Source organism: Thamnophis sirtalis, unplaced genomic scaffold (assembly GCF_051295495.1).
Source record: "Thamnophis sirtalis isolate CommonGarterSnake01/CBP01778 unplaced genomic scaffold, rThaSir2_p1.2 scaffold_6, whole genome shotgun sequence".
NCBI lineage: Eukaryota > Metazoa > Chordata > Lepidosauria > Squamata > Natricidae > Thamnophis > Thamnophis sirtalis.
In genome coordinates, this window is record NW_028261386.1 from 14,751,209 (window position 1) to 14,774,091 (window position 22,883).

A 22,883-nucleotide genomic window follows, 5' to 3' on the forward strand; every position below is an offset into this window, starting at 1 on the left:
CCAGAATCCCCCAGCTGCCCACACATCTTAAAGTTGCCAAGGTTAAAAAACACTGATGTAGAGAGAGTAAGGATGATGATCTTGACCCTGGCAACACATCTTGCATATCTCCATCAAGGTCATCTTCTTTACTCTCTGCACAGAGCTCACTTGCTTGCCCTTTCTCTAGGTTCAGGTCACACATTGAGGAAGCAGGGTGGGGACCAAAAGAAATTAAGAATATTCTTCCATCCCTTCACTCTTCTTGTGATTGCAGAAACTCAAAGAAGACAGGATTGTTGGAAGCAAGAGGGGTGGCATAAAGCAAGATGGCAGGAAAATGCCAGAATGGGCAATAATAACAAAAACGTCAACATATGCCCATCTGTAACTGCCTAGTGGCCATCCATGGTTCAACTATTTTATTTTGGCAATAGTAGGTTCCATGTATTTGTTGCTTTGTTATTATTTATGAGCCACACTGGCACAGTGGTCAGAGTGCAGTACTGCAGGCTACTTCTGCTGATAGCCTGCAATTTGGCAGTTCAAATCTCACCAGGCTCAAGGTTGACTCGGCCTTCCATCCTTCTGAGGTTGGTAAAATGAGGACCCAAAATTGTTGGGGGAAATATGCTGACTCTGTAAACCACTTAGATAGGGCTGTAAAGCAGTATATAAGTCTAAGTGCTATTGCTATTTATATACCGTATATACTCAAGTATAAGCCGAGTTTTTCAGCCCACTTTTTGGGCTGAAAAAAGCCGCCTCGGCTTATACTCGAGTCAGTGAAAAATTTGCCCGAAATGGAGGAGAAAAAGGGGCGGGGCCATGCCGCTGGGTGACGCTCATGAATGGCCCGGAGCCCCTGTGAGTTTCCCCTCCCTCTGTGTCAGTTTGCCGCGCAGCGCGCACCGCACCATCCCCCCTCCTCACGTTCTAATGTAATGCAGGGCTGTCTTACGATTCCCCTTCCTCCCCCTCCTGCCGCTCTGCAACGATGTCCCACCTCCTCCTTGTTATGGCAAGCAGCCACATAACAATGTCCCAGAGCTAGTTTACTGTTTTTCTTTGAAATAAATATTCAAAAACATTATTGGTATCTATTTTTATTTTTGAAATTTACCGTTAGCTGCTGCATTTCCCACCCTAGGCTTATACTCGAGTCAATAACTTTTCCAGTTTTTTGTGGTAAAATTAGGTGCCTCGGCTTATATTCGGGCCGGCCTATACTCGAGTATATACGGTAGTTCCTGGGTTTTTTTTAAAATTCAGGAGCTCAAGACATTTCTTCCACCCTTCAGCAGCCCTGCGAGGCAGGTTGGGTTGACAATGAGGAACTGGTACTAAGGAATTTCCATGGCTGAAGAAGGGCTCAAATCTGAGTCTCCCCCAGTAATGGTTTTCTCTTACCTTTTGTTACCGGTTCGGAACTGGGAGCACGCGAGTGCACGGGGCTTCTATGCATGCCCAGAACCTCCTGCGCATGCGCAGAGCATCTGTGATGATGTCAGGATGGGTGGGCGGAGCCTCCCATCACTGCCGCTACCAGTTCGCCCAAACTGGGGTGAACTGGCAGAATACCACCTCTTGTCTCTCCCCTCCCCCCCAGTTCAGGACTTTCACCAGTATATCTCAAAAGCTCTTTATGTCCATATACAGTTTACTGGGTATGCATTTCATTTTCAAACCATGTGTAGACCTACTTTCTTTTTCACCGCTGGGCTGCAGAGAGTAAAGAACTCCTTGTTGAAATGTTAATGGGAGATTTGGAGACGCTGGAGGTCCAGGTGGCCCTGGTGGCCCAGGAACTCCTGTCTCACCAGGATATCCTCTAGGTCCTGGAGGTCCAAGTAGTCCTAGAATTCAGAGCAAAGAAAGAGTCAGGATCCTCAGAACATGCAGAGCTTGTTGGTTTTGCTGAGGATTAAGCTGACCCTTCAGGCATCTGTCACAGTGCCTATTCCTTAATGCAAAAAAATCTTGCTTGAGATATGTGGAATATTGATACAGGAAGGACAGCTTTCTATCACAGTTAAGACATGGCCAAGCATGACTCATCTCCCCACCCCCAGTCTATCCGACCACTTCCTCCCCAACATTGGATTATCAAGCATCAATATTTTGCCTGCCAATTCTAGACATTGGTGGAGAAAGTCCCGGCTGTGAGCAGGAGATCAGAGCAAAAGAGTGTTAGTGCATCCAGTTGAGCTACAAAGCAATTAAGAACCAAGAAATAAGCCAGCTTGTTAAAAAATAAAAAAAGTCCAGATGGTACAGCAATATATTCCAAATTGAGGAGATTGGGTTGCTCAAGTGAGCTTCAATTTGAAGGTTCCACCACAAATGCGCGCACAACAAAAGCGCGCCTGACTAAACCGCGGTGACTAAAGCGCGGTGACAAAACCGCGCGACAAATGAGCGACGAATTAGCCCTAAAGCGCGCCGACAAAAGTGCGCCGACAGAAGCGCGCTGTAACGTAACCCTAAACCTAACCCTAAACCTAACTCTAAACCTAACCCTAAACCTAACCCTAAACCTAACCCTAAACCTAACCCTAAACCTTACCTTAACTTAAATCGCGCTTCTGTCGGCGCGCTGTTGTCGGCGCGCTTTTGACATCGCGGTTTTAGCGCCGCGGTTTTGTCGGCGCGCTTATGACGTTCGCGCTTTTGTCGGGTCACGCAATTTGAAGAGTCCTCTGCAGAAAGACTGAATGGCTGGCCTGGATGGAGAAGCTTCCTCAGTCCAGCATGGAAGGTTGCAAAGAACTATTCAGGTAGTACTTGTTTTGCAAACTGTGTCTTTAATGACTGTTTGCAGTCCCGAAAGAAGTGCTTTTTAGCCCATAAACTTCCAGCCATTGTAAAAAATGGTGTTGCTATTTCCACCTTCTTCCAGACACATGACCACGTTTTGGGTGCTTGGCAACTTGTTCGCATTTACACCTGGTTGCCAAGTACCCTGTTATCATGCAAGGAGGCAAAATCCTCACTTATGCTGGAGGAATGGACTTCAAAGATGACGAAGATATTAACAGGCAGAGGGGAAAGCACATTCAGATTTGCAAAATTCTATTATTGTAATCCTATAATAAAGGTAGTTTTAGTATTTATAACTTTGGTTTACCAAGTCTGGTCTGAAAGCACCTCCCCCTTCCTATCTTTATCTACAAAAGAATTAGGGAGGATCAAGTCCAAGAGCTTTTTCAAACTACATTTCTGCTTTGGATTCAGATCTCTCTTATCTGTTGTGGCCCGCCAGCGGCCAGCAGAGCTGGCAGCAAAGTCGGACAGTGAGGAGCTTGGGGAGGCGCATGGGCCAATCCTAGAAGCTGGGGAAGGCTCGGACGAGGGCTCTGCATCGGAGGCAGAGACAGGGCCGAGGCCATCTGGCAGTGATCAGGTGCCTACAGAGCTAGACAGCAGTGAGGCAGAGGAACAGCTAGAGCCTGTTCCCAGTAAGCGCATGCACAAAGCTGCCAGAAGAAAAGAACAACTCAGAAATCAGGGTAGACTTGGGAGTAAAGTCCCAGGTGGAAGGTGATTGGCCCCTCCCATAGGAAATAAAAGAGGAGTGGGCTTTTGCAGGAAACTATTCATTCATTCTGTCGTTAGATTCATTTCAGGAGTGTGAAGATCTGTCCGTGAATCTCAGAGACTCTGTGCCCAATCTTTCCTTGCATTTGGAAAATATTTACATGGCAGCTTTCCAAGATAGATAAGGTCTGTAGTCATAAATATTCCTTTGAAAGACTGTTTGCCAGGCCTTGCTGAATGTGAATGAAAGGAATTCACATTTGTTTAATAAAAGAGGCTTTGTCGGAGCAGGACTCTGCCTCGTGCTTTATAGGGACGCCTAGGTCAGAACATTATCCGACAGTTGTCTTGATTGCAGCTTTTCCTCCTATTACTCAAGGTTATTCTCACAGCTCATTACACTTCTCCTGGTTAGGGCTCTAGATGGTAGAGGCACATCCTGTTTCATGCCAATACCCTGCAGCTTCTGAGATGATAGGGTCAAAAACCCTTAGTGAGATTGTCCTGTCCCACTACCCCTTCACCCTTCTTTGCTCACCAAAGTAGAGAAGCACTCCATCCTAAGGGGAAAAAATGTAACGACTGGTTCTGAACTATTCAGATAAAACCCCCTGGATCAGCTAAGATCTCGAAGCCCTGGTCTCTGGAATTGCAAAAACTGGATATGAGGTTACTCATGAATTTCTTTCTATATTCCAGTTGTTTAGACTGTGAAGTGTAAACAACTTGACTATACCAGGTCAGAAGATGCCAAGCGATACCTCTCAAATTTGGGGAAATGTTTTATGTCCAATTTCTAGGCATCCTTATGCTGTCGCATATCTGGGAACAAGTCAATTGATGAGTTAGAATGTTTATTTACGTGGCACCATTTTTCTACAACGTAGTGTACTCCAGATACAACTTCCACCTTCCTAGGCCAGGCAACATAGTCTAAAAATCAAGGGAATCTTTCACATATAATAGAATTGCTTACATCCCAAAAGATTAGAAATATGATTCGAAGTAATGTTAAAAACGATCAATGGTTCTCCCCCCTACACACACACACACACACAAACACACGCCATGCAGATTTTAAGGGCAAAACTGTTCTAAAAATATAAATATAGCATACTATTACTAATGAGGAATTGTTGCCCTTGATGACGCACGTGATGTTCATTAATAAAATGAGGACCTATGACAAATCACATGAAAATTCTCAAATGGAATAAATTAGAGAGACCTATTTTTAAGTTTTGGAAACAAACTGCTTTAATAACAGTTAAGCCTTGGGATTAGGAAGGACAGCCAAGAAGAAAACTCAATTCAGCCATCAAGGCTGAAGATTTGTGTTCGAGTGTGCTGAGCTCCAGGTCCCAGAAGTCCCTTCTTGTAATCTAAATCAGGGGTCTCCAACCTTGGCAAACTTTAAGACTTGTGGACCAAGCAAGTTTTGCTGGCTGCGGAATTCTAAGTGTTGCAGTCAACAAGTCTTAAATTTGCCAAGGTTGGAGACCCCTGATCTAAATCACTGTACTGATGGGGACTATGGGAATATAGTTCATCTGGAAGCTGCAGAATTGCCATGTAACATGTAGCCCAACTCCAAGTATCTTCATGGAATTTGCCAACTCAGGCTCCATATTGTCCTCGCAATATGTATAGCTGCTTCTCTCCTCACTCCATTCACCTGGTGGTCCAGCAGGTCCTTTTTCACCAATCTCTCCCTTTTCCCCCTTTGGTCCTTGTGGTCCTGGTCTCCCAGTTGGTCCCGGAAGCCCTAAAAATACAAGCATAAACATTTTGGCTCAAAGGATAAGCTGCAGTATCAAACAACAGGAGTCAGTAACGTATTTTTTTCCTTTGTGCATACTAGTTAGAATGCAACACTGCAGGCTAATTCTGCTGACTGCCAGCAGTTCGATCCTCACTGGCTCAAGGTTGGCTCAACATGTATCCTTCCAAAGTCCGTAAAACGAGGATCCAGATTATTGGGGGCAATAGCAATAGCAATAGCAGTTAGACTTATATACCGCTTCATAGGGCTTTCAGCCCTCTCTAAGCGGTTTACAGAGTCAGCATATTGCCCCCAACAATCTGGGTCCTCATTTTACCCACCTCGGAAGGATGGAAGGCTGAGTCAACTTTGAGCCGGTGAGATTAGAACTGCTGAACTGCAGATAACAGTCAGCTGAAGTGGCCTGCAGTACTGCACCCTAACCACTGCGCCACCTCGGCTCTTATGCTGACTCTGTAAACTGCTTAGAGAGGGCTGTAAAGCACTGTGAAGCAGTGTATAAGTCCAAGTGCTATTGCTATGTTTACAAATACTCTAGTTATATGTCTGCATGTATCTTTATTACAGTCAAAAAAGTTGAATGTGAAGCAAATTGTAAATACGATTTGCCTAATTAAGCAGTCTAACCATAAAATATTCATTAATAGGAAACCGTTCATAATGTAGCAAGAATAATAATTGACACCTTCCTAATTGATTCACAAGCTGTGTTCTTAATTGATGAGCACTGCCAAAAAATTCAGCTGCAGCAGGGGTCTCCTTGAAATTTCTGTCACAAAACAAACATTTTACATATTCAGCACGAGACCTGCCTGCAACTATTTTTAACATGACCCAGATCAAGTCTAAGACAAGTCTCTTTCTCCCACCACCCTCAGATAATTACAGCAGGCCCAAAACATATTTGAGTCTGAGAGATAATGTGAGAAAAGAGGAAAAGCTTGAAAAAAATTGGGTATCTTTGGCCCAGAGCATGGAGGAAGACAAGATGGCTGTGTTCAAGTATTTGAAGGGCTGATAGGTAGAAGATGAGACAGACTTTTTCAGAGTCCTTCCCGAAGACAGGGCATAAAAGTTTTAAATTATATTTAAAAAATACATGTTGGTTGGACATTTTTTTTTTGGGGGGGGGGAATCCTAAAGGTAAGGAATATTATTAAAAATGGGCCTGTAAGACCTGGAAGCCATTTTTTGCATTGGGCCTTCAGGCCTGCCACATTTAATGCTGTGGGAAACTGAGAGGGGGGGGGGGTTACATGGAGTGGGGTAGATATAGTCAAAATAACATTCTTTTCTCAGAGAGTCAAGGTCATCCTGCCCTGCACCTGGAGTGGTGTGACTGGGAGGCATCTCCAGTTGGGACAGTGCCTGATTGGGCCATGTGACGGACATGTGGGTGCTGGGCAGGGTTTAAACTTTCACTTGGGTGGGGAAACCCTGGAAGTTTTCAGATTCGGGTTTTCCCAGGTGTGCCAATATGGCGTCTCTAATAAAATGGAACTTTGAGGAACCTCAAGACTCTGAGTCTTCTTCCATTGGGGGCGTTACTTGGAACTCTGACAAGACCCAACCATTAGAATTACTCTTCCTTCACTGGAGGTGCTTAAACTGAACCTGAATGACTCAGTCAGGGGTGCTATAGTAAATGGATTCTTGGATTGGATTGGATTGGACAGGGCTGGATTACACGATCCTTAAAGCCACTTCAAATTCTGTGATTCCCAGAGCAAAAAGTAAATCGGACCTTGCTCATAGCTGCGTGTGCAAAAAACATGCTTACTCAACACTTTTGTGGCTCCATTTGCACAGCAACTAACTTTTATTGAGGTGATTTTTATTTAAGAGTTTGGTTTAGTTTAGTGTTAAGCACATTGTGTGAACCCAGCCAGTTTATAGTTCAATGTATGGTGAGAACCCATAAAATGGATAAATTCTGTTACTAGGGTTAAGTACATTGAGCAACTGCATGTCATTATTTCTCAAACCCAGTGTCTTTCAAATGCATTGAAAAAGCATAGATAATATGATTATTGTTAGGAAGTTAAGATATGAGATGAATTAATGGATGCCTGTTCCGAATTACATTCGTTCTGTGAAGAAAAAGTAGGGAAGCCAAAAAATCCCACACAGTCTGTTTCTCCACGGATATAATAGATATTCATTATATACAATAATAGTCGATGATCTCAGGCATAGCAAAACTAAAGAAATGCCTGTATGCCATTAATTAATGCTTTGCTATTTTTTTTTAAGTTGCATTTAAAAATAAGATTTGCAAGATTAAACAATTATAATACTTCGAAAAAGAAACATTTTGCAGTGAGAAAATTAAACTTTCCTTCCTTGTTCACTTTTCCCTTTGTTATCTCCATCCTGAAATCCCATTTCTCTTGCCCTCTTTCCACATGTAGCCACCTTCCTTGAATCCTTTCCAGGTTGGGCTTCAAAAACCTCAGCAACTTGTTCTCTGCCCAATTGCTGGGTGGGTGTGGCCATTGTGGGTGTGGCAGAGTGGCATTCAGCAGGTTCTGACTAGTTCTGAAGAACTGGTGGCAGAACTTTTGAGTAGTTCAGAGAACCAGTAAATACCACCTCTGACTGGCCCCATCCCCATCTATTCTCTGCCTCCCAAGTCCCAGCTGATCGGGAGGGAATGGGGATTTTGCAATATCCTTTCCCTGGAGTGGGGAGGGAATGGAGATTTTACAGTATCCTTCCCCTGCCATGCCCACCAGGCCACGCCCACAGAACCAGTAGTAAAAATATTTGAATCCCACCACTGGGGTGTGGCCTATTCGAGCCTTTGGGAGGGTGAAAACTGCCTCTTACCTTGCATCCAAAACAGGCTGTGTGGAGACTCCTGGAAGGGCCGGGGTGGGGTGGAAGGGGCAGGGCAGAGCAGGATGGGCAGGGCCAGCCAGGGGTGGGATTTGGAGGTTCTCCGAACTGGCCATAACATTAGCTATGGGTTCTCCCAAACCCGGACGAACCCGTAGCAGCCCAGCCCTGATTCTTTCTCACAGGAGACACCTGCTCTTTTACTCTTTTATTTCTGTACTGCCTTCCCTGGAGCATTTCTCCCCAAGAACCATTTTTCACTCAAATAGTTTTACCCCTTCCTTTCCCTTTTCCACTCCTTCCCTGTCAATCAGGCAATTCTTATTCTACCAGAGGATGGAAAGAGACAGCTATTGCGTATATATCATGAGAAATTACCACTAACATCATTATTACTGGTGAAAGGAAAGCTTTAAAGAAAGACTTCCTCAGTCTTTCATCACTCTTTTTCTAAGTTTATCTGTGTGGTTTGTGTGTGTGTATGTGTGAGAGAGAGAGAGGGAGGGAGGGAGGGAGGGAGGGAGGGAGAGGGAGAGAGAAGTTATGGTCCTACCCTTGCAACCTATCCATTACTATTTTGACCAAGGGAAGTTGGTAAAAGAAGGGGAGTAACATTTGTCGTTTGGCTAAAAGCAACATCACACTCCCATGACACAAACCTCATGTCTTTTATGATGACATCATAACAATGTCATGCTCATGATGTTATGCAGAAGTCCAAAATCTGTGTGATGCTACTTTCTGATAAAAGTGGCCGCAGTTGTGGAAAGCCATGTCTCTAGACATTGTGGATTAGCAAATATTGGAAACAGCTTATTTGCAGAGCTAACTGCATAGCCCAGAAACTTCCCTCTTTATGGAAGTTCAACAGGATTTCCACTTTTCTTAGATAATGTCTAGATATACCTTTTTTTTTTACAAATGGCTGGTTACTTACTTACTTACTTCTTAAATAAATAAGATGCTTCTAATAGCAAATGATGCTTTAACTCATGATTACATTTCTTAGCCTGAGCTCATGCTTAATGTTATTTACTTGGAATAATGAACCACAAGTTCAATGCAGAAAAAAGACAGAATTGGCCTATAAAAGAAATACATGGCATTTCCCATTTTTTATGAAAATCAAATGCCCAGGATGAGAAAACGAGGCAATGTGCTCACCAACAGGTCCCATTGGTTTCCTCAGGGCTGTTCCTGGATTAGCTAGTGGAATAGCATCAGGCACGACATCATCATACCAAGTGGCTGTAGTTCTTGTCATCGGAAGATCATTGTCTGAAGGTGAAACTCGTTCTGCAGCCTCAAGCAAAAGGATCTTGATGGAAAGCATAATAGTCAAAACAAATTGTATTGTCAGGCCTGAAGCCAGTTCCTTTTGGGATCTTTGGCCTGCCACACTAATATTCTATTCTACTATGCTGTTCCATTAGTGTGGAATTGGGAGGGGGAATAGTAAGGAGTAGAATGGGATGTTGTCAAAATAAAATTCCTTTTTAGAATCCAGGGTCATGCTTTTGTCTCTACACCTCTGCACCTGACCGGAACTGGATGGGTGGAACTGCTAGCATGGCAGTGGAAGATTGGACCATGTGATGGACTTGTGGGTGTGTGGGCAAGATCATGAACTCTCAACTGTGTGGAGAAAACCCAGGAAGCTTTCAGATTCGTGTTTTCCCAGATGTGCCAACATGACTCTCTTAATAAATTGGAACCTTGAGCAATACTTTGACTTGGTCTCTGATTTAATGTTGGATGCTATTTGGAATCCCGACATTGTATACATGAAAGTGACATGGAGACAATCATACTAAGTCTTTTTCAATAGGACAAGGTGTTTAAATGAAAATCAGGACCGCGAACAGCTCCTAATCAGTCCTTGAGGACTGGAGCAGCTGGAACTTCTCTGGAATAGGATTCTGAACCATTGGCTCAAGGGATTGTGTCCTTGAGAAAACTTTGGATTCTTGGAACACACTCTTTAGTACCTATAGCAGTGGTGGCCTGCTCCCGGGTCGGCCAAACCAGTAGTAGCGGCAACATGCGGAGAAGCATTGCGAGAGAGAGTGTGTGTGCAAGAGCGAGCCCAAACCAGTAGTAAAAATATTTACAACCAACCACTGACCTATAGGAAGAGCTTCTGGACAGATGGGCTGTGCCTTGCAAAAACTAAGAATAATATTTTTTTTGGAAAACGTATTGTTGAAGTCATCTGGAGGGCAAGGGAGTATTTCCTAGAACCACATTTAAAACACAAATCTGAAGTCAGTATATTGTATCTTACCTACACTAGGAGATACAGCAGGGAAATTTTTAAAAGGGCATTATTAAAGTGCTCAAATGCCTGTATGGTGAGCAAGCAAGCAAACTTAAAAGTCCTAGTAGAGGAGAGTTAATATGACATTGAAAGTATGACAGACACTTGCTGGGATGGATATCATGATTGGAATACTGTGCAAGAAAGATGTAATTTGTTCAGAGGAAACAGATCTGACAAATTCGACAAAAGGAGAGAAGTCTCATTATATATCAAGACACAACTATACAGAAATTCATAAGACACTGGAAGTTTGCAGCAAATAAATTTAATAAAAACAACAACACAACAGGGAGGAAAATCATGCTGAAAGTGCCTGAGTAAATATTAAGACAGACAGACAGACAGACACACAGACACACAGACACAGACACACACACACACGCGCGATATTGTTGTGGGCATGTACTACAGGCAACTCAACCAAGCAGAAAATACAGGTGAGATTTTTGCATACTGGATGACCAAGATATCCAGGAAACACTATTGTGAAAATGGAGGATTTCAACTACCCTGACATAATTGGAAATCACACCCTGCAGCAAATGATAGATCCAGTAGGTTCTTGGCATACCTTGCAGATGACTGCAATGGAAGAAGGAACTAGAGAATCAGTTATACTGGACTTAATGCCTATGGTAATAAGGAATAAGTGATCAAGGGAATGAAAGTGGTAGGAACTTTGGGAGTGCCCATGTACTCTGAGAATTTACCATATCTTAAAGGTAAAGGTTCCCCTCGCACATATGTGCTAGTCGTTCCTGACACTAGGGAGCGGTGCTCATCTCCGTTTCAAAGCCAAAGAGCCAGCGCTGGCTGAAGACATCTCCATGGTCATGTGGCCAGCATGACTAAATGTCGAAGGTGCATGGAATACTGTTACCTTCTTACCAAAGGTGGCTCCTATTTTTATACTTGCATTTTTACATGCTTTCGAGCTGCTAGGATGGCAGAAGCTGGGACAAGTAACGGGAGCTCGCTCCGTTATGCGGCGCTAGGGATTTGAACCGTCGAACTGCTGACCTTTCTGATCCACCAGCTCAGCGTCTTAGCCACTGATCCACCACACCTAACCACAGCTTAGGCAGCCGCAAATATTTTATATACAACTTACTATCTTTGTTTGGTAGTTTCTAGAACACAGAGCATAGAATCATAGGGACCACAGAGGTCTTCTCCCTGATCAAGGCAGGAGATGTTATAACCATTCCAGTCAAATGGCTGTCCAGTCTATTTTTGAGAACTTCCAGTGATGGCGCAACTACAACTCTTAGAGACAAGTTACTCCATTGATTAATTGTTCTCACTGTTAGAAACTTTCTCCTTACTTCTAGGTTTGGTGCTCCAGTTGCATCCCTACTTGAACCGGGAGGCCCTCACAACAGTCACTCGTGCCCTTGTGACCTCTAGACTGGACTACTGCAACGTGCTCTACATGGGGCAACCCTTGAAGAGCATTCGGAGACTTCAGCTTGTCCAGAATGCAGCCGCGCGAGCGATTGTGGGTGCACCTCGGTTTACCCACGTAACACCTATCCTCCGCGAGCTGCACTGGCTGCCTATTGGTCTTCGGATATGCTTCAAGGCGCTAGTCGTCACTTATAAAGCCCTTCATGGTATTGGACCTGGGTACTTGAGAGACCGCCTGCTGCCAATTACCTCCAATAGACCGATCAGATCCCACAGATTAGGCCTCCTCTGAATTCCATCCGCCGGCCAATGCCGACTGGCGACTACCCAGAGGAGAGCCTTCTCTGTGGCTGCTCCGACCCTCTGGAACGAGATCCCCGTGGAGATTCGAACCTTCACCACCCTCCAGGCCTTCCGTAAAGCCCTTATAACCTGGCTGTTCCGACAGGCCTGGGGCTAAAGAGTTTTTGCCCCCCTTCTCGAATGGTATGGTTTTTTGTGTGTTTTTAAATTTTTGTATTGTTATGTCTCGTCTTTTTTATCCCCCTGTCTGTACCTCCTTCCCTGATTGAATTGTGAGCCGCCCTGAGACCCCTTCGGGGAAAAGGGCGGCATATAAATGTAATCAATCAATCAATCAATCAATTCTTTAACAAGCTTTCACCCATTACCTCTTGTCCTGCCCTCCAGTGCCTTAGAGAATAAGTCAACGCCCTCTTCTTTGTGACAGCCTCTCAAGTACTGGATGACAGTTATCATGTTCCCCCAGTCCTTCTCTTCTATAGACTAGATATATCTGGCTCCCTCAACCATTCATTATGGGGCTTAGCCTCCAGACTCCTTATTAAATTAACTCTGAATTTGTAGGCACATTTATCTATGAGAAAGCATGATTTAATTCACTGGGACTTATTTCAGATTAGATGTGGATAAGACTGCATTTCATCTCATAAAGCTGTTAACAGTTATTAAGAAAAATGTGTTTAAATTAAATGCGCGGAACAAAAACTCTATTTTCCTTTAAACAAATAAGCACAAGCCTTTTAATGATATGGGGGAAAAGTTCTAATTTGGAGCCTGGCAGAGAAAGATAATTATATTAAGAAAAATAGTGATCATGCAAAAACTATGTGGTACTTCAGCTATCACACACGGAATCAATCATAACTAGCATTTGTGTAATCTTATGTCCTCCCATCCAGAACACCATAGCTTATGCCCTCCACTGGGATGCAGCATATCAGATCAGATCAGATGACTGCAAGTTTTCAAGGAGCGATCCAAATCTTAGATTTCCAACAGGCTATTCATAATCCACCATGGAGTTTGCTAAAAGGTGTTGGCAGATAGGACAAAGCAAAAACCAAAAAACCTAGGCTCCAGAGAACCTGGCAAATATACACTATATTGCCAAAAGTATTTGCTCAGCTGCCTTTACTCGCATATGAACTTACTGTAAGTGACATCCCATTCCCAATCCATAGGGTTCAACATGACGTTGGTCCACCCTTTGCAGCTATAACAGCTTCAACTCTTCTGGGAAGGCTGTCCACAAGGTTTAGGAGTGTGTTTATGGGAATTTTTGACCATTCTTCCAGAAGTGCATTTGTGAGGTCACACACTGATGTTGGACGAGTTTACGTGGCCTACCACTTCGTGGCTGAGTTGCTGTTGTTCCCAAACACTTCCACGTTCTTATAATACAGCTGACAGTTGACTGTGGAATATTTAGGAGCGAGGAAATTTCACGACTGGATTTATTGCACAGGTGGCATCCTATCACAGTTCCACGCTGGAATTCACTGAGCTCCTGAGAGCGACCCATTCTTTCACCAATGTTTGTAAAAACAGTCTGCATGCCTAGGTACTTGATTTTATACACCTGTGGCCATGGAAGTGATTGGAACATCTGATTCTGATTATTTGGATGGGTGAGCGAATACGTTTGGCAATATAGTGTGTGTGTGTGTGTGTGTGTGTGTGTGTGTGTGTGAGAGAGAGAGAGAGAGAGAGAGAGAGAGAGAGATTGTGTGTGAGATTGTGTGTGTGTGTATGGTCCTGGACAGATTATATATTGTGAAATCTAATACTTACAGTTTTATAATGTATGCACTATAGGCAGCCATGTACAAATCTTATTAAACTAAACTAAACTACATGCAAGGCTTCGTGGTTGGTCAAGTGCTGGTGGCCTTGGAAACAAAGATCCACAATAACCCAAAAGAAGAGAACAACAACAGATGATTAAGGGGCTAGACTCATGATGGTGAACCTATGGCATGCGTGCCAGAGGTAGCATGAGAGCCCTCTCCGTGGGCACGTGTGCTGTCACCAGCTGCTTATCTGGTTTCTGATGTGGATATGCATGCCGGCCATCTGGTCTTAACAGGCACCATTTTCCAGGCCGCTTTTGAGCCTTTTGGAGACCATTTTCAGGACATTTTTGGGCTGGTTTTGACCCCAAAAATGGCCAGAAAACAGCCTGGAAAATAGCCTGAAAACAGCCCGGGAAATAGCCTGGAAAACAGGCCAAAAAAAAAAAACAGGGCAAAAAACAGGCATGCATACATCAGTCTTCTGGTGTGTGCAAAGACCAGCTGGCCAGCATACATGCACATGGTGGAAACCCAAAAACCAGCCGGCTGGTGCATACATGCACACTGGCCAGCTGGTTTTCGGGTTTCTGGCACTCTGGTGCACGGCCATGCATCTGCATGCATGCGCCTTCTGGTTTAGGCACCATCACTGTGCTAGACTGAGGCTAAGACCCACGAAGAATGGTTGCAGGAATTGGAGGGAAAAAGCAAATCTTAAAAATCTATGCACATAATATATTCCTCCTACTTATTCCACTTCCCTGAAGTTGAAACTGGGAAAGGCCGAATCTCCTGGCCTAAGGCAGTAACAACCTTGTCTCTTTTGGTAACTTCTCACTTGGGACAGTGCCCACATTATGTGGTGGGATCAGCTCAACTGAATTGGTCTAGGACAGTGATGGCGAACCTTTTCGGCACTGAGTGCCCAAACTGGAACACGAGTGCATGCACATGTGTGTGCATGCGCTGGAGCACTGGAAACCCAAAGACCAGCTGGCCGGCACACACATGCCTGTTTTCAGGCTGTTTTGCATGCGATTTACAAGCCATTGTTTTCCAGGCTAAAAACGCCCCCAAAATGCCCCCCAAAACAGCCTAAAAACTGCCCGGAAAAAGGCCCAGAAAAGTGGTTTTTGGCTGGTTTTGGGGCCATTTTCCAGCACTCTGGCAAAGACCAGCAGACATGCATGCCGGAGACCAGAAGAACAGCTGGTGATGGCATGTGTGCCCACAGAGAGGGCTCTGCGTGCCACCTCTGGCCCGCGTGCCATAGGTTCTCCATCATGGGTTTAGGAAATCTCATATAAAAGAAAATTCTCAATCAACCTATCCTCAGCCAGTTAGCCACTGCCTCTAGCATCTATCGCAGGTTTAATGGGAAATGTCGTATACCAGGGAAAGCCAAGCTATTAACACTGCTTACTGTGCCATAAAGAATCAAAGGGATAATACTAGGCAGGAAATGTTGAGCACAACTCCTAAAAAGGTGAGGACAAGAGTTGTCCATAAAGAAGAGAATAACATGAAAGTTGCCTTAACCAACCTAACATTTTTTTTAAAAAATCCTTCCATGTTTGGGTGGGGACAATCAATCCAGTAGCATCTGGACACTAATTGGGGAGAAATAAAGAAAGCAGCTTAATATCTCAGAGCAAATCGGTTGTGAACAAGTTCATGGGAATGGACTGTGAACCCAGATGCCTCCTAGGAATACCTATCCGCAAACCTGCGACTGAGAATTCAGGAATTCCTTGTCAACTTGAAGATAAAGGCCTATTTCTCATGTCTTTGTTGAATGGATTTTAGTTAATGGCAGATGTGAAGAAAATGTTGCTTTTCGGCTTTTCAGATTCCATCTGTTTCCTTAAAAATGTTGTTTTTCCCACCTCTGCCAAAATCTAGGGCTAATATATACATTCATCTCACCTTCTGTGAAAAAGGCCTGTAGCTTGTGGTACAAATAAATCCTGGTTTCCTTCTGCCCAGCCCACAGTAATCTTGATAACATGCAGTGTTATGATTTGAAGAAAGGAAGACAGCATCATACAAGACCAGTACTGATGGGTTGAAACTTCATGGTAGTAGATTCAAATGAGATATTAGGAGGAAATTTCTTGCTGGTAAGAGATTGATTCATGAATGTTGGAGATTAAAAAGTTCTATGCACATATGTGAACATTCTTGAGAGAACACTCAAGAGTTCAGGTTACTGAACTATTGTTAGTGAAGTAGGATATAATAGGAAGTAGGTTATGGGAATAGACAAAGTTAATGTCAGGTTTCCGAAAGAGGCCCTAATTGATTTATGAACCTCGAGCCAAGTTTCAAAAGAAAATCAGTCATTTATTAGGAGCACCATTTTGCCAATACCCTATTGCAGTCAGATCTAAGCCTCATTTGAATTATAGCTGAGCTTTACCCCTGTTCCTTTCCTCCCCTCAGTCTGTGTCATAAATCACATTCTCCAATGAGGTGCACCCCTCACAAGCCTGCTGTAGTAATCTGAGATCTGACTTTAGTCGAAGATACGTGTGGAATGCGTTCCCACCCTTTCCTCACCATGGCAACTTTATGAATTGACAGCTAGCACCTAGCTAACAATATTTTACCAGAAGGAGAAACAATGAACACATATACTATGCATCTGTATGTCAGCGTTCCAAATATCATGCAGAATTAAATCAGAGTCCAAGGCAGAGCTATCCTAAAAGTTCCAATTTAATAAGACAGACATGTTGACACAAACTGTGGAATCCCAAATTTAAAAGCTTCCTGGGATTCCACCCAGTTGAAAGTTCATGATCTTATCCCCACCATACCCATAAATCTATCACATGGTCCAATCTTCTTCAGCCACGATGGCATTTCCACCCATCTAGTTCCGGTCAGATGCAGAGATGCGGAGACAAAAGATGACCTTGATTTCTAGAAAGGAATGACAACAACACATTCCACAATTCTACTCCTTACTATTCCCCCCTCCAATTGCCACTAATGAAACAGCATAGTAAAGAAAGAGAGAGAAAGTATAGCAGGCCAAAGATTCTAAAAGGAATATAACTATCACTGCCTGACACTGTATTTTGGAAGCAGAGAAAAAGGAAGTGTCCTCAAATTAGGGACCTGACAGATAAAAAGAGGATGGACAGTCAATCCTTAATGCTATCTATACCCAACTGCCAATTTGAGATCAGTAGGCCAAGAGGCACTAAAGAATCAATGCCATTCAATCCACATCTTCAATGATAAAGTGCCCTATTCCTTTAACTCAGTGGTCATCTTCAGATAGACCAGGGGTGTCAAACTCAGGTCCTGGGAACTGGAGCTGGAGCTGGCCCACGGGGTGCTTAGATCTGGCCCACAAGGCTACCCTAGAAACAGCGAAGGACCAGCCCGCGGTATCTCTGCCAGTGAAAACGGAACTCGGGAGGGCCGCAAGTGCACAGGCCATCAGAAGGGTCCTTGACATGAGTGACATTGAGCTGGCCATGCCCAGCCTGGCCATGCTCCCCCCGCCAAGGTGGCGCAGTGGTTAAAAGCAGCACTGCAGGCTACTGCTAGATCAGCAGGTCAGCGGTTCAAATCTCACCGGCTCAGGGTTGACTCAGCCTTCCATCCTTCCGAGGTGGGTAAAATGAGGACCCAGATTGTTGGGGGCAATATGCTGACTCTCTGTAAACCGCTTAGAGAGGCCTGAAAGGCCTATGAAGCGGTATATAAGTCTACTGCTATTGCGATACCCCCCGAGGTCAAACACAACTCTGATGTGGCCCTCAATGAAATTGAGTTTGACACCCCTGAGATAGACACTGGATTTGATTAAAATGTTTTCTCAGATCCTACATTAAGCAGTGGACTGAACTAGACGCCTTCTGAAATCTTGACCAGTTCTATGATTCTGAGCATTTTTCTACTCATACATTAAAGGGGAATGGTTGAAGTCTTTCAAATGAGGCTCTGGGGAGATGCCTCAGAAATATGGGATGGGATATTTTAGAACAGCTGAAGTCAGGTAGATGAAGGCCAAAGGCAAGGAGAATTCTCAGCCATCCAAATGGTTTCCCAAATAATTTACTTACTTTGGCTTCCAAGATAGTCAGCCTTTCAGTCATATCTGTGAGCTTTGTGCAATTCATACATTCTAGGAGAAAGAAAAACATTTGAATCTGTTACAACATATGGTTAAAGTAAATTGAGCAACTCATATTGATCATGTTTTAATTTTATTTTAATTACTGCAATGTACTGTTTGTGCTTAGCTTTTCAATTTTTTTTAACCCCTGGGGGGAAAATTGTAATGATTTATTAACACAATAACATTTCAAAAACAGTACACATTCCTATGTTGAATGCAAATAAATAGATGATTGGTTTCATAAAAGAAGCAGATGGATGATCCTTATAACATTTAAAGAGGGGTCTATAAATCAAGCTGGCCTGGAAACAATAATGAGAAATCAATGAGAAATGTTTTAACTCAATTTAACTTGCTGGAGAACACAGATTAGACCACAGGGTGGTAGATGAGTTGGACTACGGTTCCCATTAGCACCAAACAAAAGAGGCCAATGAACAAGGATTCTAGTAACTGTTGTTCAGAAGTCTTCGGTTGCTTAACTGTGCCCAAAGTAGGCATGGGGAAAAGCAAATTTCCTTACAAATCTGCCACAGAATTGCACTGAGGCTTGTGAGTTCAGAACACATATTACATCTCCTCTGTGAAGATTTTTGGATGGAACTACAGATAGTCCTCAACCAGTGATTTAGCAATTGCCAAGTTACAACAAAGCTCTCACAACTTGGTTTTGAAGTTCTGATGGCCACTCCAGAGGTGGTATTCAGCCGGTTCGCACCAGTTCGCCCTTAGATTTAGCACTTAGATTTATATACCACTTCATAGTGCTTATATAACCCTGTCTAAGAAGTTTACAAAGTCAGCCTATTGCTCTCCAACAATCTGGGTCCTCATTTTACTGACCTCGGAAGGATGGAAGCCTGAGTCAACCTTGAGCCCATCAGGATCGAACCTCTGGCAGTGGGCAGAGTCAGTCTGCAATATGCATTCTAACCACTGTGCCACCATGGCTCCTTAAGGGGGAAACAAAGCAATGTGTCCCATCTCTGAGATGCGTCTCTGTTCTCTTATCATATCGTGTTTAGGTGTTTGGGTGCTTTGAGAATTCCAAAGAACACTATGTTTTATTCAAGCTGAATATTTTGAGGATAAATATGATTTTTGAGCTTTTTGGAGAATTCTACTGTCAAAGCTCCTAATGTGCCAAAAACTATGGAGAAAACCTTTCCAGTTTACTCTGTCATCTCAGTATTCAGTGCCAACATTTACAATCCTTTCCGCTTGCTTTTGAGCTACTCTTTGCTTGTTAGTGCCACATATATATGTAAAGCTTCAGCTGCTATGACATCCATCCTGTTCTGTTTTAGATGTCAAGTCGTTCTGAATTTGAAAGGCCCATGACATTTTTACACAATTGTGGTGAAATGCACATTTATTTATTAGATTTATATCCTGACTTTATTTTGTACAATTCAAGGCTGCAAATACAATAGCAATAGCATGTGTGTGTGTGTGTGTGTGTGTGTGTGTGTGTGTGTGTGTGTGTATGTATGTATGTATGTATGTATGTATGTATGTATATGTATTAAGTGCTACAACCCCTGGTATGCCCAAATATGGGAGGAAGATCACTGCTTCCATTCTCTGTCCATTGGCTCGTCACAAGAGACCATCCAGACAGAAACCCAATATTTTTACTGTTGCCTTTGTTACATTTGTGTTGTATTTTAAACAATCAATATGTAAAATCAATTTTAAAATCTATAACCTAAAAGAGGACACTAGGTGGCAGTACCGACAAAGCAACATCTTGGAAGGAAACTAGGAAAAGGAGGAGAAAAGAAAAAAAAGGAAAGGTGAGGGGCAGATGGAGCTTGTCTCATTAGAGTAAAATAGCTTGCAATGGAAAGGACTTGTCATACACACCAACCAACATATCTACTTGTTGAAAGATGAAAGAATGAATGAATGAATGAATGAATGAATGAATGAATGAATGAATGAATGAATGAATGAATGGTGTCAGTGTTCCAAGTAATGCACCCAGAGAAAGCAGAACTCCAAGGCAGGTAGATTCCTCAAAGATCAATTTATTGGATGAATCATATTGGCACAACTGGTGAAAACCAACTCTGAAAGTTCCTGCGGTTTTCACCTAAATAAAAGTAAATGTTTCCCCTTCCCCACCAAGTCATCAGTCATATTGTCCAATAGAGGTGCTGGCTGGTTGCTTGGTTACTCCACTCCTCCTCTCCTTGGCCACTGGTTGGAATGTCCTTGGTTACCACAGGGAAACTTTTTGTTTTGATTACAAAACCCCAGCTATCTATTTTCCCCGCCCTGTCTCCTCTTCCTCCTTGTGGCAACCCTGAAGCCTCAAAGATGGCCTCAGCCAGGTTCACTTCAGGGTTGATAGGATGAATGAATTTGAATCAATTTACTATGGAAAAAATGCTCCTATGTGTTTAGTGTTAACTCACAATACAAGATCCCAATAAGTAGATGCCCACTGCAAAATGGCTCACTTGTTTGACAATAAGAACTACTAAGCAATGGAATAATTTGCCCCCTGGACTTGTGGATGCTCCATTGCTGGAGGTTTTCAAGAAAATAAAACTTTTAAGAAGAAGGTAGGATATTCTTTTTTTTTTCTTTTGCGCACGACAAGCTTATAAAATGCTTTACAAAAAAAAATTGCAGTTCCCGTTGATACGAATGAATGACATACCTCTGAATTCAGGAAATGGCAATTTATTAGAAACTCAGAAAATGGCTCATGTTTGAAAGAAAACAGATGGCGAAGAGCTAGAGCATTATGGGCTGGCCTCTCCACCTGAAGGGGCCAGCAATCCCACTCCCTCTATTAAATGTTGAGTCTGTTCACATTGTGCACTCAATCCAGTTCCTGAATTAATCCATTTTCTCAGTTCATAATTTACAGTAAGGCTCAAAAATAGAAACAATCAAATACTCCTACCCCAACTAAAGTTAGTATTAATCTAGTTTAGGGTTAATTTTAGAGTACAGCAACTCCTAGGTCTTTTCATAGATTTGGATAAATATGGCAAAATGATCCTTCAAAGTATCATGTATGAATCAGAGATCTTCCATACAGAAAAGAAAGGGAAGGCGGAGAACTGATGGCAACTATACATAAAATAACTTTACAATCCTATAGTGCAGGGGTGTCCAAACCTGGGAATTTTAAGTCTTTAAGGCTGGGGAATTCTGGGAGTTGAAGTCCACAAGTCTTAAAGTTCCCAAGTAAGACTTTCCAAAAAAGGGAAATGCTGGATATAACTGATAAATCAAGGAAAAGTCAGTATCCCAATTAATTTAATTAAAAATGAATTTAAAAATAAATCACACTAGGGATAGGGCTGCATTAACCATAACTATCTCATTTGAAGCCTATGTAATAAGCTCCCTGACTGAATGATATGAAAACATGGCCTCTCACCAGTAGAAAAACAAGCAATTCAAGAAAAGATTTAATCCACCGTTTGCCTACTCGGCTGGTTTTCTACTTGGGAGTTCTTTTTTAAAATGTTGGCTTGTATTCAAATGAGGTTTCCCCAGACAGCAATCTGGTCTTCTCTTCTCAGCTGCTTTGTCCTTGGTCTAAACCATCTTTTAGAACGGAAAACTGCCCAGCGGAGTCCCGGAGAAAGTTCCCATTTCCCTTCGCCATCTTCTGATGCCTTAATAGAAAGCCTCAAACACCAGGGACTAAGGAAGTGCATCCAGAAATTATAGAATCTGCAACTTCTGATTCCTTTCTGCCCAGGCATCCATTATCAATGATGACAAGCATTGCCATTTCTACGAGTATCTCCCAACCCCCAATTTGCAGGAAAGCAGTTGAAAGGATACCCCTCTGAGAGACAGGAAGATCAATCTCTTCTCAACCGCCCCCAAATTCATCTCCAGAGACCTGCCTTTTTGCACCTCCATTTTGCTAAAACAACGTCCTGTCCTTGTCAGAGGTTCTACTCTGGAGCAAATGACTCAGATTTCTGCTGCAGCCGGCATTGGGTTTCCGCTGAACCTGCTGGTTTTTGCCAGGGTGGCAAAAGATAGACATCTAGGCGTGAGCCCTTTTATCCCCAGGTGTGCCATTGCTTCCTTCACAAAACCCCTCTGTGCTTTGGAGCAGCTCATCTGCTTAGCAGATGTGTCGCTTCTATGACTCCCAAGGTTTTCCCCTAGAACAAATCTACAGATGTTCACTGAGGTACAAACCCTTCCTAAACAACATTTTACTTCCCTGGAAGCTACTAGGCCCGGGATGGCGAACTTACGGCGCGCGTGCCACAGGTGGCACACGGAGCCATTTGTCAGGGCACATGAGGCGTTGCCCTGTCAGCTGGCCAGTGAGCATGCACACTCTGGCCAGCTGACCAGCTTTTTTTTTTAGGCCATTTTTCACCCTCTCTAGGCTCCAGAGGCCTTATAGGAGCATGGGGGGCGAAAACAGCCTCCCCCCCGGAGGCCCTCTAAAGGCGTCAGGAGCTTCCCTGAAGCCTCCAGAGCACAAAAAAATGGCCCTATGGGCAAACCGGAAGTTCGGAAACAGACTTCCAGTTTGCTCATGGGGCGGTTTTAGCCCTCCAGAGCCTTCAGGGGCCTTCTGGAGGCTTCACTGAAGGCTCTGGAGGGCAAAAAAATGACCCTACGAGCAAACTGGAAGTCCATTCCTGAACTTCCAGTTTGCCTGTAGGGCTGGTTTTTTGCACTCCAGAGGCTTCAGAGAAGCCTCCAGAAGCCTCCAGAGGGCATCTCGGGGGGGGGATGCTGTTTTCGCCCCCCCGAGGCTCCTATAAAGCCTCTGGAGCCTGGGGAGGACGA

The 22,883-nt window shown here is 43.5% G+C and overlaps 1 protein-coding gene across 4 annotated transcripts in view; it reads right to left on the reverse strand.

The window, feature by feature from the left end:
* Positions 1–22,883, reverse strand: part of COL26A1 (collagen type XXVI alpha 1 chain) — a 211,159-nt gene that overhangs the window by 36,416 nt on the left and 151,860 nt on the right. For all 4 annotated transcript variants that reach the window (XM_087717247.1, XM_087717243.1, XM_087717244.1 and 1 more), the window contains exons 4-7: positions 18,040–18,101; positions 9,302–9,455; positions 5,192–5,281; positions 1,683–1,835 (exon numbers count right to left, since the gene is read on the reverse strand). In XM_087717247.1, the coding sequence (XP_087573373.1) occupies positions 1,683–1,835; positions 5,192–5,281; positions 9,302–9,455; positions 18,040–18,101 (459 nt within the window). The remainder of the gene's footprint in view (positions 1–1,682; positions 1,836–5,191; positions 5,282–9,301; positions 9,456–18,039; positions 18,102–22,883) is intronic.